The following is a 12,107-nucleotide window of genomic DNA, read 5'->3' as shown; positions in this document are numbered from 1 at the left end:
ACACCTGTCAGAATGGCTTACATTAACAATTCAGGCAACAACAGATGTTGGCGAGGATGTGGAGACAGAGGATCTCTTTTGCATTGTTGGTGGGAATAGAAACTGGTGCAGCCACTCTGGAAAACAGTACGGAGGTTCCTCAAAAAATTAAAAATAGAACTACCCTATGACCCAGCAATTGCACTACTAGGTATTTATCCAAGGGATACAGGTATACTGTTTCCAAGGGGCACATGCCCCTCAATGTTTATAGCAGCCCTATCAACAATACACAAAGTATGGAAAGAGCCCAAATGTCCACTGATGGATGAATGGATAAAGAAGATGCGGTGTATGTATATACACACACACACACACACACACACACACACACAATGGAGTATTTCTCGGCAATCAAAAAGAATGAAATACTGCCATTTGCAACTACGTGGATGGAACTAGAGGGTATTTATGCTAAGCGAAATTAGAGAAAGACAAATATCATAAGACTTCACTCATAAGAGGACTTGAAGACACATAACAGATGAATGCAAGTAAAGGGAAGCAAAAATAATATAAAAACAGGGAGGGGGACAAAACATAAGAGACTCTTAAATATGGAGAACAGACGGTTACTGGAAAGGTTGTTGGAGGGGGGATGGGCTAAATGAGTAAGGGGCATTAAGGAATCTACCCCTGAAATCATTGTTGCACTATATGCTAACTTAGATGTAAACTATAAATAAATAAATACATACATAAATAAATAAAACCACATGCTATATATACTAGCCAAAAAATAACCCAAATATCTATCAGCTGATCAATGGATAAAAAATGCGTTATCACCCATACAATGACATATTATACACCAATAAAAAGCAATGAAATACTGACTCATGTTATAATATGGACGAACCTCAAAAACATTGCTCAGTGAAAGAAGTCAGACACTAAAGGCCACATCTGCATAACACAATTTATATGCAATGTCCAGAACAGGCAAGGTAGACTGTATCTGCCTAGAGCTGGAGGGTCTGGGAGATTGAGGGGATGAAAGTTAAGAGGTGAAGGGTCTCTTTTTGGGGGTGATAAAAGTATTGTGGAATTAGAAAGAGATGATTACACAAATCTGTAAACACTACAAACCACAGAACTGTACACTTTATGTGGTGAATTTTATGGTACATGAATTGTATCTCAATTTTGAAAAAATCATTTTATAGATCCAAGGTTAACAAACTTTTTCTACAAAGGACCAAAGGGCAAATATTGTAGGCTTTTGGAACCATGCAGTCTCTGTTATATTCTTGTTTTTTCTTTAAAAACCCTAAAAAATTTAAAACCTATTCTTAGTTCATTGGCTATACAAAACCAGGCTAATGGTCAGATTTGATCCACAGGTCATAGTTTGCTGACCTCTTCATATATATAAATATTAAGTTTCAAAACGTTTTCACATAAAATTATAAAGAATACAAGCCACAAAAAATATAAAGGATGACATATATTTATAAAATATACAAACATACTATGCAAAAAGAGAGTTATCATAGCAGGCCTAATACTTAGAAAAGGAGAACGTGCAAATTCTCCCTTGGCTTGACATCGGGAACTTGGATTTTGGGAGGGTTCCTACCATTCCTTGACAGGAGTGGCTCACTGTGCCTAAACTACTGGTGCAAAACTATGGTTTATGCTGAACACCTGCTTTCCTTCTGGTACATGGAGAAGGTCCCTATGTGACCATCCCCAAATAAACACACCATACACAGAGTGTCCAATCCGCTTCTCTGGTAGACAGCCTTTCACACACATTGTCACAATTCACTGCTAGGAGAATTAAGTGTGTCCTATGTGACTACACTGGGAAAGGAAGCTTGTCCCTGGCTTGCTCTGGACCTCACCCTATGTGCCTTTTTCCTCTGCTGTTTTTTGTATTGTATCTTTTCAATGTAATACACCACAGCCATGAGCACAACTAAATGGTGTGAGTCCTCCAAGCAAATCAGTGAACCTGAGAGTGGTCTTGCAGAGACCAAGCTGTCATCAATGACCACCTATAAGTAGTGGGATTATGAATTTAGTGAGTATTTTAATTCCTGTCTAGATTCTGAACCCACTTCTTGGAGAGTCAAATTTGGAGAATAAAGAAGCCAAGGGAGTCAATTACTTTTACTTCTCTGATCTTTAGTGGTGCTCAACCGACTGGCAACTCCAGTCTGTACCCTATATTTTAGAATTCAATGTGATAACAGGGCCAGAATTCCACAACTATGTAATATAATCTCAGTTAATAACTGGACAACAAGCCACCCTTGGCTCGAGACTATTTTGAGCTGGGTCCTATAAGGGTCCCAATTAAACCTCTGTGTTATCAAATACTTCTTCAGTAAGTTGATTTTTTGCTTGAGTTAGTCAGAGTTGACTACTACAGTTTACAACCAAGAAACTTGACTGGTAAACACATGATTTTTGCCTTTTTTTGTTTTTGTTTTTACATGTTTTCTAAATTTTCCTTACTGGGCATAAATTTATTACTTTCATAATAGAATAAAATTCAAAGGTTAAAAAAATGACTAGACAGTGTATGATATTAGAGGATATGAATGGTAAGTTTAAAACTCTAAGCTCTGAGGGGCACCTGGGTGAAGTCCGACTTCAGCCAGGTCACAATCTCGCGGTCCATGAGTTCGAGCCCCGCGTCGGCTCTGGGCTGATGGCTCAGAGCCTGGAGCCTGTTTCCGATTCTGTGTCTCCCTCTCTCTCTGCCCCTCCCCCGTTCATGCTCTCTCTCTGTCCTAAAAATAAATAAGCGTTGATAAAACTCTAAGCTCTGAAATAATTTTAGGTATTCACCTCAGATTCAGTTCCTAAGCTTTTATGACTAAGTCCTCTCCTTTCCTTCTAACTATAAAACAGTTTCTCTGACAGGGAGAGGACACTAAAAAAAAGCCTCATTTCCTCTTCCACCTCTTCCACCATTCTTTGCAAAAGCATAGTGCCCACAGTATTTGCTAATCATCGTGTGATTTAAATGGCCTGCCATATATACCACCTTACCCCCAAATTATTTTTGTATTCTTCTTCAATCTCCTGTTTCTCTGATGGTTCCTCATGATTTAAAATTAAGAAGAAATATTTAATAAATAATTCCTTCACATTTTCATGATCAAGTCAATTTTATTCTCTCTCCCTATAATTTTCTCTAGCAAAATCTCAATGAATGAACCTGTTGGAGGGCCACAAATATACCATTTCTCCCTTGCTCACTATGCCATGATGGCATAGTTTCCTAAGAAACTGGAGTTTCCTCCAGTAAACTGACTGAACTCTCCTGCATCAAGGCCCTTTACACAAGCTCTTCATTCTACCAGGAATGGTCATTCTCTCTCTGTGCCAGCTAAATCCTCCCTGAGATGCTTCCTTTGAGAACACTTTCCTGATGGCATCCCAATCCGAACTAGCTCATTTCACTATTCTTACATCTTGTCCCTTTCCTTCACTGCTTGTAGTTGTACATTTATGTGATTATTTTGTCTATTTCCTCCAATCAGACTAAAAATGCCCAGAAACCAAAAACTGTTTTATCTACTATATCTTCCTAATTCAGCATAGTGTTTGACACATGTAAGTATCAATTACAAAAGACACTTATTTTATCTTCTCTCTTGAGTGATTCTAAATTAAAAGTATTATCATTTCTACCTCTATGCAAGAGTACTAACAATGTATGTATGCGCCTGTGCGGATGTGACAATCTCCCCCGCAACAACATGCGCCTCACGAAGAATCTCCTCAATCCCTCCCTGCAAGAGGAAAACAGAAAGCACAAGAAGAAGCACCTGGTGCAAAGCTCCAATTCCTACTTCATGGACAAGAAGCACCCACAATACTATAAAATCACCACCATCTGTAGCCACGCACAAACAGTTTTGTGTGTTGGCTGCTCCACTGTCCTTTGCCAGCCTACAGGAGGAAAAGCAAGGCTTAGAGAAGCATGTTCCTTCAGACTGAAACAGCATTACAACCACGCTAAATCATCAGGAGGGGAAAACCATCCCAACAAATACATTTTGGATACAAAAAAAAAGTATGTATATGTGTATATATATTTTTTAACTAACCATATAGTTTAACTAAATAAAACAGTTTCTAAATCAGCACTGTTTATATTCTCCAAATATTTTACTCTCAGTGATTAAATTTTCCAAATCTCACATTTTCTTATATAAAATTTTCTTAAATTTCAGTGGCTCTTCTAGAAAAGCAGTTGGGTAACCTAGAGGTCACTTTATAGCTCTTAGTTAGGTCTCAACTTGTACATCTGGAAAATGTGGTCAGGGAAAATGTAAACACTTGTTAATTCTCAGTGACGAATAGGTGAAAGTTTGGTATATATGATTTTCTCTGTGCTTTTCAATATATAAAATGTTTACCAAAAAGTAGGCCAAGAATCACTTCTATATGGAATAATCAATAAATGGTATTATACACATTTTATGTAATATTTTAAAGCCTCTTTTAAGAAATTTTTTTAAGTTTATTTATTTATTTTGAGAGAGAGCAAGCAAGCAGGGGAGGGGCAGAGAAAGAGACAGAGAATCCCAAGCAGGCTCCGCACTGTCAGCATAGGGCCTGACACAGGGCTCGAACTCACAAACTATGAGATCATGACCTGAGCTGAAATCAAGAATTGGACGCTTAACCAATTGAGCCACTCAGGCGCCCCAAGCCTCTTTTATTTCTTCAGTTACAGAGAAAAAAAGCAGATGGGCAGATTGTTAGATGAAGATCTGTTTCCGGTACCATACTCATTCCAAAAGGCTATGGTATTACAAAGCACAGTAAAATCACTATTAATATAAACAGTAAATTCCTTAATTCAAATGATATATTGAAACTCCCACCTTATAGGATCTTCACAGGCACCAAATGGTAACTTGCCAAACTCCAGGCCTCCAACTTCTCCTCCTACAAGGGCATCTATATCTAAACAAAAGAAATAATATTCCATTATTCAGCAAGAAATGAAGAAATAAGTATTTAATTAAGTTAGTTCTTTGGGAGATCATAGATTTAAATGTGCCTATATCAATAGCATATATGTAGAGAGCAGCCTAGTTAAAGACTTCCCCCTAGAATGTTACAATAAAAGAACACCTTGGGGCGCCTGGGCGGCTCAGTCAGTTGGGCGTCCGACTTCAGCTCAGGTCATGATCTCGCGGTCTGTGAGTTCAAGCCCCGCATCAGGCTCTGGGCTGACAGCTCAGAGCCTGGAGCCCATTTCGGATTCTGTGTCTCCCTCTCTCTCTGACCCTCCCCTGCTCATGCTCTGTCTCTCTCTGTCTCAAAAATAAATAAATGTTAAAAAAAAGAACACCTTTAATTCCTATTTATACAGTGTTTAATTCAAGCCATGCATTCTACATTTTACCCTTTTGAAATATTCCTTAAATATTGCTTGAGAGAACATTAATCTGTAATTTTTTTTGCATTTTCTAAAAATGTGATTAATATTATCTATATAAAAGATTATCCAAGTATTTAAAAATTTAATTACCAACCTACATTCATCAGTTTTGCTGTCAATAATTTCTGTAGAACAAATTAGTTATCATTAATAAATTTTTATTTCAGTTGATAGTACATGGAAATACTTGAAGTTTAGCAAAGAATTCCTTTCTGTTATGAACAGTATCTGAGATGAGAGGAGAATTTAGAGGGTAAATCACTCCCCTTAGCTCCACCCCTCTTAAAGAGGTAATAAACACTTCTAAAAGACATCAAAAGGATTTATTTCTCTTTGAAATAATTCAGATGGCTGCTTTTCATTATTCGTACTACACTGGAAATTCCTCAAATTAAATTCTATTGTTATGAATATTCCCCAGTTTTGCTAAAATCATGTTTGACGATTACCTGTCACCTAACTAAATTAATCATTAAATATGGCTCAATTACTTGATTCAGTAAATTTTCTCAAGTCAGTTTCATTCCATTTTTCCAACTAACAAATACTTATAATAAAGATTACAATGACTAGCTTTATTACAAGATGTGAGTTTTTAAGAGCTTCACAATGTATAATAAGCATATTTTATAAATAAGCTAAAAATTTTGTACCATAACTGTACAATAGTCTTAATTCAATTAAACTCAGAAGCAACACTATGGAACGAAAGGATCATGGGATGTGGAGTTTCACCAATGTTTGAAAGCAAACTTTATCACTTGTGACCTTGGGCCAGTTACCTATGTTCTCTAAGTTACATATGTTCCCCAAGAAAGATAATACCTGTCTCATAGATAAACGATAATTACATGAAATAACATATAAAATGCCAAGCACAATGTCTGGCCCGTATTACATGTTCAAATCCTTTCCTTCCCTTTATATGAGAAAATGTTAAAAATTTATATGGCCTTCAATTCACTGAGGAGTAAGATAAATATATTGGTCCTCCCCATTAAAAAAAAACTGGCAAGAGAGGCGCCTGGGTGGCTCAGTGGGGTTAAGTGTCTGACTTCATCTCAGGTCATGATCTCACGGCTTGAAGGCTCACGAGTTTGAGCCCTGCGTCAGGCTCAGTTTTGACAGCTCAGAGCCAAGAGTTTGCTTTGGATTCTGTGTCTCCCTCTCTCTGCCCTTCCCCTGCTCACTCTCTGTCTCTCTGTCTCCCCCTCTCAAATAAATAAACATTAAAAAAAATTTTTTTTTAAACTGGCAAGTAAACATTAACAAAGTCCTTTTTGGCAACCAAAATTATAATGCTAACATTCTGGATCTTGGGCTTCCTCTTAGATCATCAACAGACTATACTATCTTGGGAAATATTTAAAATTGACTAATAATAGAGCAGACTTTGAAAAAAGGAAAAGGAAGGCAGGAATTGAAACTTTCACCTAGAAAGTGGCTACAAATTGCCTAGAGGGTATTGCTGTCTGGGAATGAAAATTACCAAAACAAACATTTGTGTCTTTCTTATAATTTACTCTCAGCTTAGCTTTTATTTCCCTTTGCTGCAGTTTAGATGCAGTTCTTTCATTGTCACATCAGAGTCTCAAATTATTGTGCAGTACATAAATAAGGTACTAGCAGCATATATAACCACCAAAGTCTGAGGATATACTTCATTAATTCTAACATCCCAAGACTACCAACTTTCCATCCTATAAATAACCAACTACTTGGAATAAAAATAAACAATAAAGAAATACTGTTTTATTCTAATTTATTTTTCTCAGCAGGGGGGAGTAGACTAGAAAATGTTTTCAGGCTGGTAAAATACTTATTTATAAGTTTGTGTTAAATTTCTTATGAGAAATACTTGAATGTAATTACACTTATATATGAGAGAAACACCCAGGAGCCAAATCCTCACTTAATTATTAAGGCTGTATGTCCACCAGGGTGAACTTCTCTAGAACTTAGGTAATGTCTTGTTTATGCCTGCAACCCAGACACAACCTGCTAATAATTAATGATTACTAAATGAATCAGTCTATTGGTATATACCATTTATGAATAAGAGGTAAACTGATTTTAATTACATCAAATGCAAGTTAAATATTCTAGAGCTCTTTGTAAGTATATGGTGTATATACCCATTTTTTTTCTCTTTCCTGCTTTTCTTATTTAGCACTCTTCTTCAAACTCTATTTTCCATAAGGCTCTCAGCTTATGAGGGTGGCTTCCGTTATTATATTCTAAAAACAGACAGTTTAATCATTCACTACATACTAATTTGCAGCACATAATGTTCCACAGCAGGGGGGATGCTTTATAAATAATATTAGCTTTCAAAGATAGATCGTCACATATAGAGTAATGCTGTCTCTAGAGCAAACTTCAAAGCTTTTTTTAAGAGAAACAAAATTATAAAGGTAATTAAATCAGCAATACTACATTTAGAATGAATTACAAATATTTCCAATTTAAAACACTTGAAACACACTGTTAAATAAGTTTAATTTCTGAATATATTTTCTTTCCATTTATATTCAGTAAGTTAAATATAGCTCTAAATTATCTCACCTGGAGGTTGCTGAGGCCAAAAATACTGCTGCCAATCCTGAAGTACATAGGTAAGGCGAATAGCAATACTAACCGGAGGCAAAGGAGTTAAAGGACATCCCTAGAAAATAAATGCAAAGACAATATTGTGTAGCTTTAAACAAAGTGTTTTAAAAACAATGCCAGAGAGGTGTTTGGGGTGCTTGGGTGGCTCAGTCAGTAGAGTCCAGCTCAGGTCAGGCTCAGGTCATGAACTCACAGTTCCTGAGATCTAACCCTAGCTGAGCCTGCTTGGGATTCTCTCTCCCCTTCTCTCTCTGCCCCTTTCCCACTTGTGTGCAGATCTCTCTCAAAAGTAAATGAACTTAAATAAATAAATAACTACCTGGAAACAAAATAAATGCTCCTTCAAAATATTAACAATTTTAATTATACAAATATAATTTCTTATTCTGTTCAGCAATAATGAATGTGAGAAAAATGTTACCCATTTTTTTAAAATTAAGGTGAAACTATTACAAGTATAAGACCAGGATTGAGGAGATGATGCCTTCTCTTTCTTTTAAATGAAAATAAACCCAAATTAAAGCCAGTCTTGGAATATTTAACCATAATTTTAGACTAAGACAAATGGTCACTCATGCAAAATAGATTGTATTAATCAATCAGTTAATAGAAAATTTACATTCATCTTTACATTCACTAAAAATCATGAAAATTAGGGGCGCCTGAGTGGCTCAGTTGGTTAAGCATCTGACTTTGGCTCAGGTCATGATCTCACAGCTCATGGGTTTGAGCCTTGCACCGGGCTCTGTGCTGACAGCTTAGAGCCTCGAACCTGCTTTGAACTTTATGTCCCATCTCTCTCTATTCCCCGGCTCATACTGTTCCCTCAAAAACAAATAAACATTAAAAAAAATTTTTTTTAATCATGAAAATTAATATCATCCAAACATCCTATAAGCTCTGCTTCCCTTAATAATGGTTAACCTACATTAATGTGGAATAGGACTCAAATATACATAGGAATCACCTAGGGAACATGTGAAAATACAGATTCAAGGCTATTCTGCATATTTAACCAGGTACCAGGTGTTCCTGATACTGCTGATCAGGAAGAATAAGAGACATTTAGCTCAGCAACATCTATAAATGTCACTAGTAGCTTTAATGGAATACAAACTCAATCTAAAGTCACAATGTAAAGTGGCTGCCCAAAAAAGATAATAGTTTTGGGCTGCTGTGTCCTTGCCAAGCAAGGTAAGATTCTGGTTGTTTAGGAATAATAAACTTTTTAGTCAAGTCCAGATATTAACTGAGTGTTCACCCGTAATAAGGTACAAATGGTCTAGAAACCATAACAAAGTTGCCTTGACACATAACCTCTGCTCCAGTTACACAGCAACATAGATAAATATAGAAAGCATAGAAAGCGATAACCAGAAAGAAAGAGCTAGGATCAAATATGACATAAATATCTTTGTGGGTCCTAGAAAGCTGCAGAAAATCCAAAGTTTCAAGGCATATGCCTGCTGAGTTCCAGGTGTGGAAGTAGGCAGTGACAGCCTAGGATTACAGACTGCATTAAGTGGAACCACAAGTTCAACTCAGTCCAGATTGAGTGCACTGCAAGACTGTGCTTAAGGCAGACACTGGGGCAGAGCATACCTGCTTGGTATGGTAGTTTTGCTGAAAGTTATGGGCTGGGGAGAGTTACTATGGGGGGTTGGGCGGGGGGGTGGTCAGTGACCGCTCTCATAACCTGAGCAAGCAATCCAGTGATTCCAGGACCAGGTATGCAATACCCCTAATAACACCTCAGAGCAAGAGGCTCCAAACACCATTTTAAGACCCAATTCTGAAATTTTCTACATGTAGGGAGCAACCACAAAATTATAGAACCACAAGAGAGGATGGGAGAAAAAGTTAAAAATTTTAGATATAACATTCATTCTAAATGCACCTGCAAAGAAAATTTCCATAAAACATGAAGAAATGGGGGTGCCTGAGTGGCTCAGTATGTTGAGTGTCAGACTTCAGCTCAGGTCATGATCTCGTGGTCCGCGAGTTTGAGTCCTGCGTCAGGCTCTGAGCTGACAGCCCAGAGCCTGGTGCCTGCTTTGGATTCTGTGTCTCCCTCTCTCTCTGCCCCTCCCCTGTTCATTCTCTGTCTCTCGTGCTCTCAAAAATAAATACACGTTAAAAAAATTTTTTTTTTAAATGAAGAAATGTAGTTCTAAAAGAGACAAATATCCAAATGAACCATCAAGAGTATAAAACCATGAAATATAAAGAACATCAGAGGGTGCCTGGGTGGCTCAGTTGGCTAAGCATCCGAATTTGGCCCAGGTCATGATCTTGCGACGTGTGAGTTTGAGCCCTGCATCCGGCTCTATGCTGACAGGTCAGAGCCTGGAGCTTACTTTGGATCCTGTGTCTCCCTCTTTCTCTGCCCTCCCCCACTGACACTCTGTCTCTCTCTCCCTCTCTCTCAAAAATAAAAATTAAAAATTAATTTAAAAAAAAAAGAGAACATCTGAAAGAAGGAAGAATGTCTAAATGAAAAAAGACCATAGTGTAAGTTTTCAAATATTTAGAGGATTATGGCAGAATTCAAATTTAAATTTTAAGTACTCCAAAAGGCAAAACTGCCCCTCCGGCTCTGCTTACCTGAAGGAAGTCTTTTCTAATAAATCAGATCTATGTTAAAATGAAATAAATTTTCAGGGTAGGGTGAGTGCCTTGAAGCATTCCAAGCAGATGTTAAAGAGTAATTTTTATAAAAACAGCTTTAGAGTTATTACAGAAGAATCACATATTGGGTAGCTTTAACTATGTAAAACATCTGAACTACCCAAAACAGTTCTCAACTATTTTAAGTTCTACTCCTATCAAATCAATTTTGACGGGCCCCTGGCTGGTTGAGTTGGTAGAGAATGCAACTCATGATCTCAGGTTCATGAGTTGAAGCTCCATATTGTGCATGGAGCCTACTTTAAAAAAAATTAATTTTGAGAGACGTTTCATATGTAGACGAGTGAGTTTTGTGGAAGCTGTCAGATGATGTGATGAGCTGATTAAGAAAACTGGCAATTTTAATATGGACTATGTATCTTCTAATATATAGTCCATATTAAAACTGTCCCAATCATATTCTTTTTGGCTGTTTTGTTTTGGACAAGGATCCAGTCAAGGATTATGCATTGCATTTAGCTCTTAGGTCATTTTCGTCTCCCTTAATTTAAACAGCTGCCACGTGGTGCCTGGGTGGCCCAGTTGGTTAAGCATCTGACTGGCTACGGTCATAATCTTGCAGTTCGTGGGTTCGAGCCCTGTGTTGGGCTCCAAGCTGACAGCTCAGAGCATAGAGCCTGCTTCAGATTCTGTGTCTCCCTCTCTCTACCCCCTCCCCTGCTTGTACTCTCTCTTGCTGTCAAAAATAGATATTAAAAAAAAATTTTTTTTAAACAGCTCCCAATCTTTGTTTTAGCAGTCATGATACTGACTTTTTTTAAGAGTCTAGGCCAGTAATTTTGCAAAATATGGCTAATTTTGGAAACATGAGATTGCTCCCAGATGTTGTGACTTTTGTTAAACATTTTAGGCAGGAATGCAACAGAGGTGATAATATATCCTATTCAAGGTATCATACCAAGAGATGCCTGATATCAATTTGTTAGTAAAGTATGATCACTTCAGTGAGATGGATGTAACTTAAGCACTTAAAGGAAATATTTCTCTAAGTAGATGACCCGATCCACCATTTCCTCATCTGGTTTTGCTCTTTAACAGCTCCTCAACTTAAGCCCCAATTTTCTTTCCCCAGAGTAACACAAGCAAGTCTTCCATATCTCTGTGATAGTGTTTTTATACAACACCAAGGATGTACTAAGTACATCCCATTTAGCCTTATTTCTCTGTCATAAAACATAAGCCAGATTAATTTTAAAAATCAAATAAAATGAACATTTGGGGGGGGGGAGGGAGAAGGCAATTCAGAATCCAAGGTGTTGAGACCTCAAGGAGCTCAAAGTTCCAAACACACTCATCTGAGGAGATTGGCAACAGCTGACCCATGAACATAGGTTTGAACTGTGTAGGTCCACTTAAA

General features: G+C 37.3%; 2 protein-coding genes across 6 annotated transcripts in view; one reads left to right on the top strand and one right to left on the bottom strand.

Annotated features, from left to right (window-relative positions):
* The window catches only part of RAB3GAP1 (RAB3 GTPase activating protein catalytic subunit 1), a 112,948-nt gene that overhangs the window by 47,456 nt on the left and 53,385 nt on the right, over positions 1-12,107 (bottom strand). For all 5 annotated transcript variants that reach the window (XM_043573276.1, XM_043573277.1, XM_043573280.1 and 2 more), the window contains 2 exons: positions 8,018-8,117; positions 4,890-4,971 (listed from right to left, as the gene is read on the bottom strand). In XM_043573276.1, coding sequence (XP_043429211.1) covers positions 4,890-4,971; positions 8,018-8,117 — 182 coding nt within the window. The remainder of the gene's footprint in view (positions 1-4,889; positions 4,972-8,017; positions 8,118-12,107) is intronic.
* On the top strand, positions 3,582-4,511 carry LOC122479362 (40S ribosomal protein S27-like). The gene has a single exon (XM_043573281.1). The coding sequence runs from the start codon at positions 3,717-3,719 to the stop codon at positions 4,116-4,118; it is 402 nt and encodes a 133-aa protein (XP_043429216.1). The 5' UTR covers positions 3,582-3,716; the 3' UTR covers positions 4,119-4,511.

This window comes from Prionailurus bengalensis, chromosome C1 (assembly GCF_016509475.1).
Source record: "Prionailurus bengalensis isolate Pbe53 chromosome C1, Fcat_Pben_1.1_paternal_pri, whole genome shotgun sequence".
Lineage (NCBI taxonomy): Eukaryota > Metazoa > Chordata > Mammalia > Carnivora > Felidae > Prionailurus > Prionailurus bengalensis.
Note: the sequence above shows the minus strand (reverse complement) of the source record. Positions and strands in the feature narration are given on the sequence as shown.

What these genes read in the sequence shown, in the direction of transcription:
- LOC122479362 (XM_043573281.1), top strand. Translation starts at nt 3,717, where the DNA reads ATGCGCCTGTGCGGATGTGACAATCTCCCCCGCAACAACATGCGCCTC.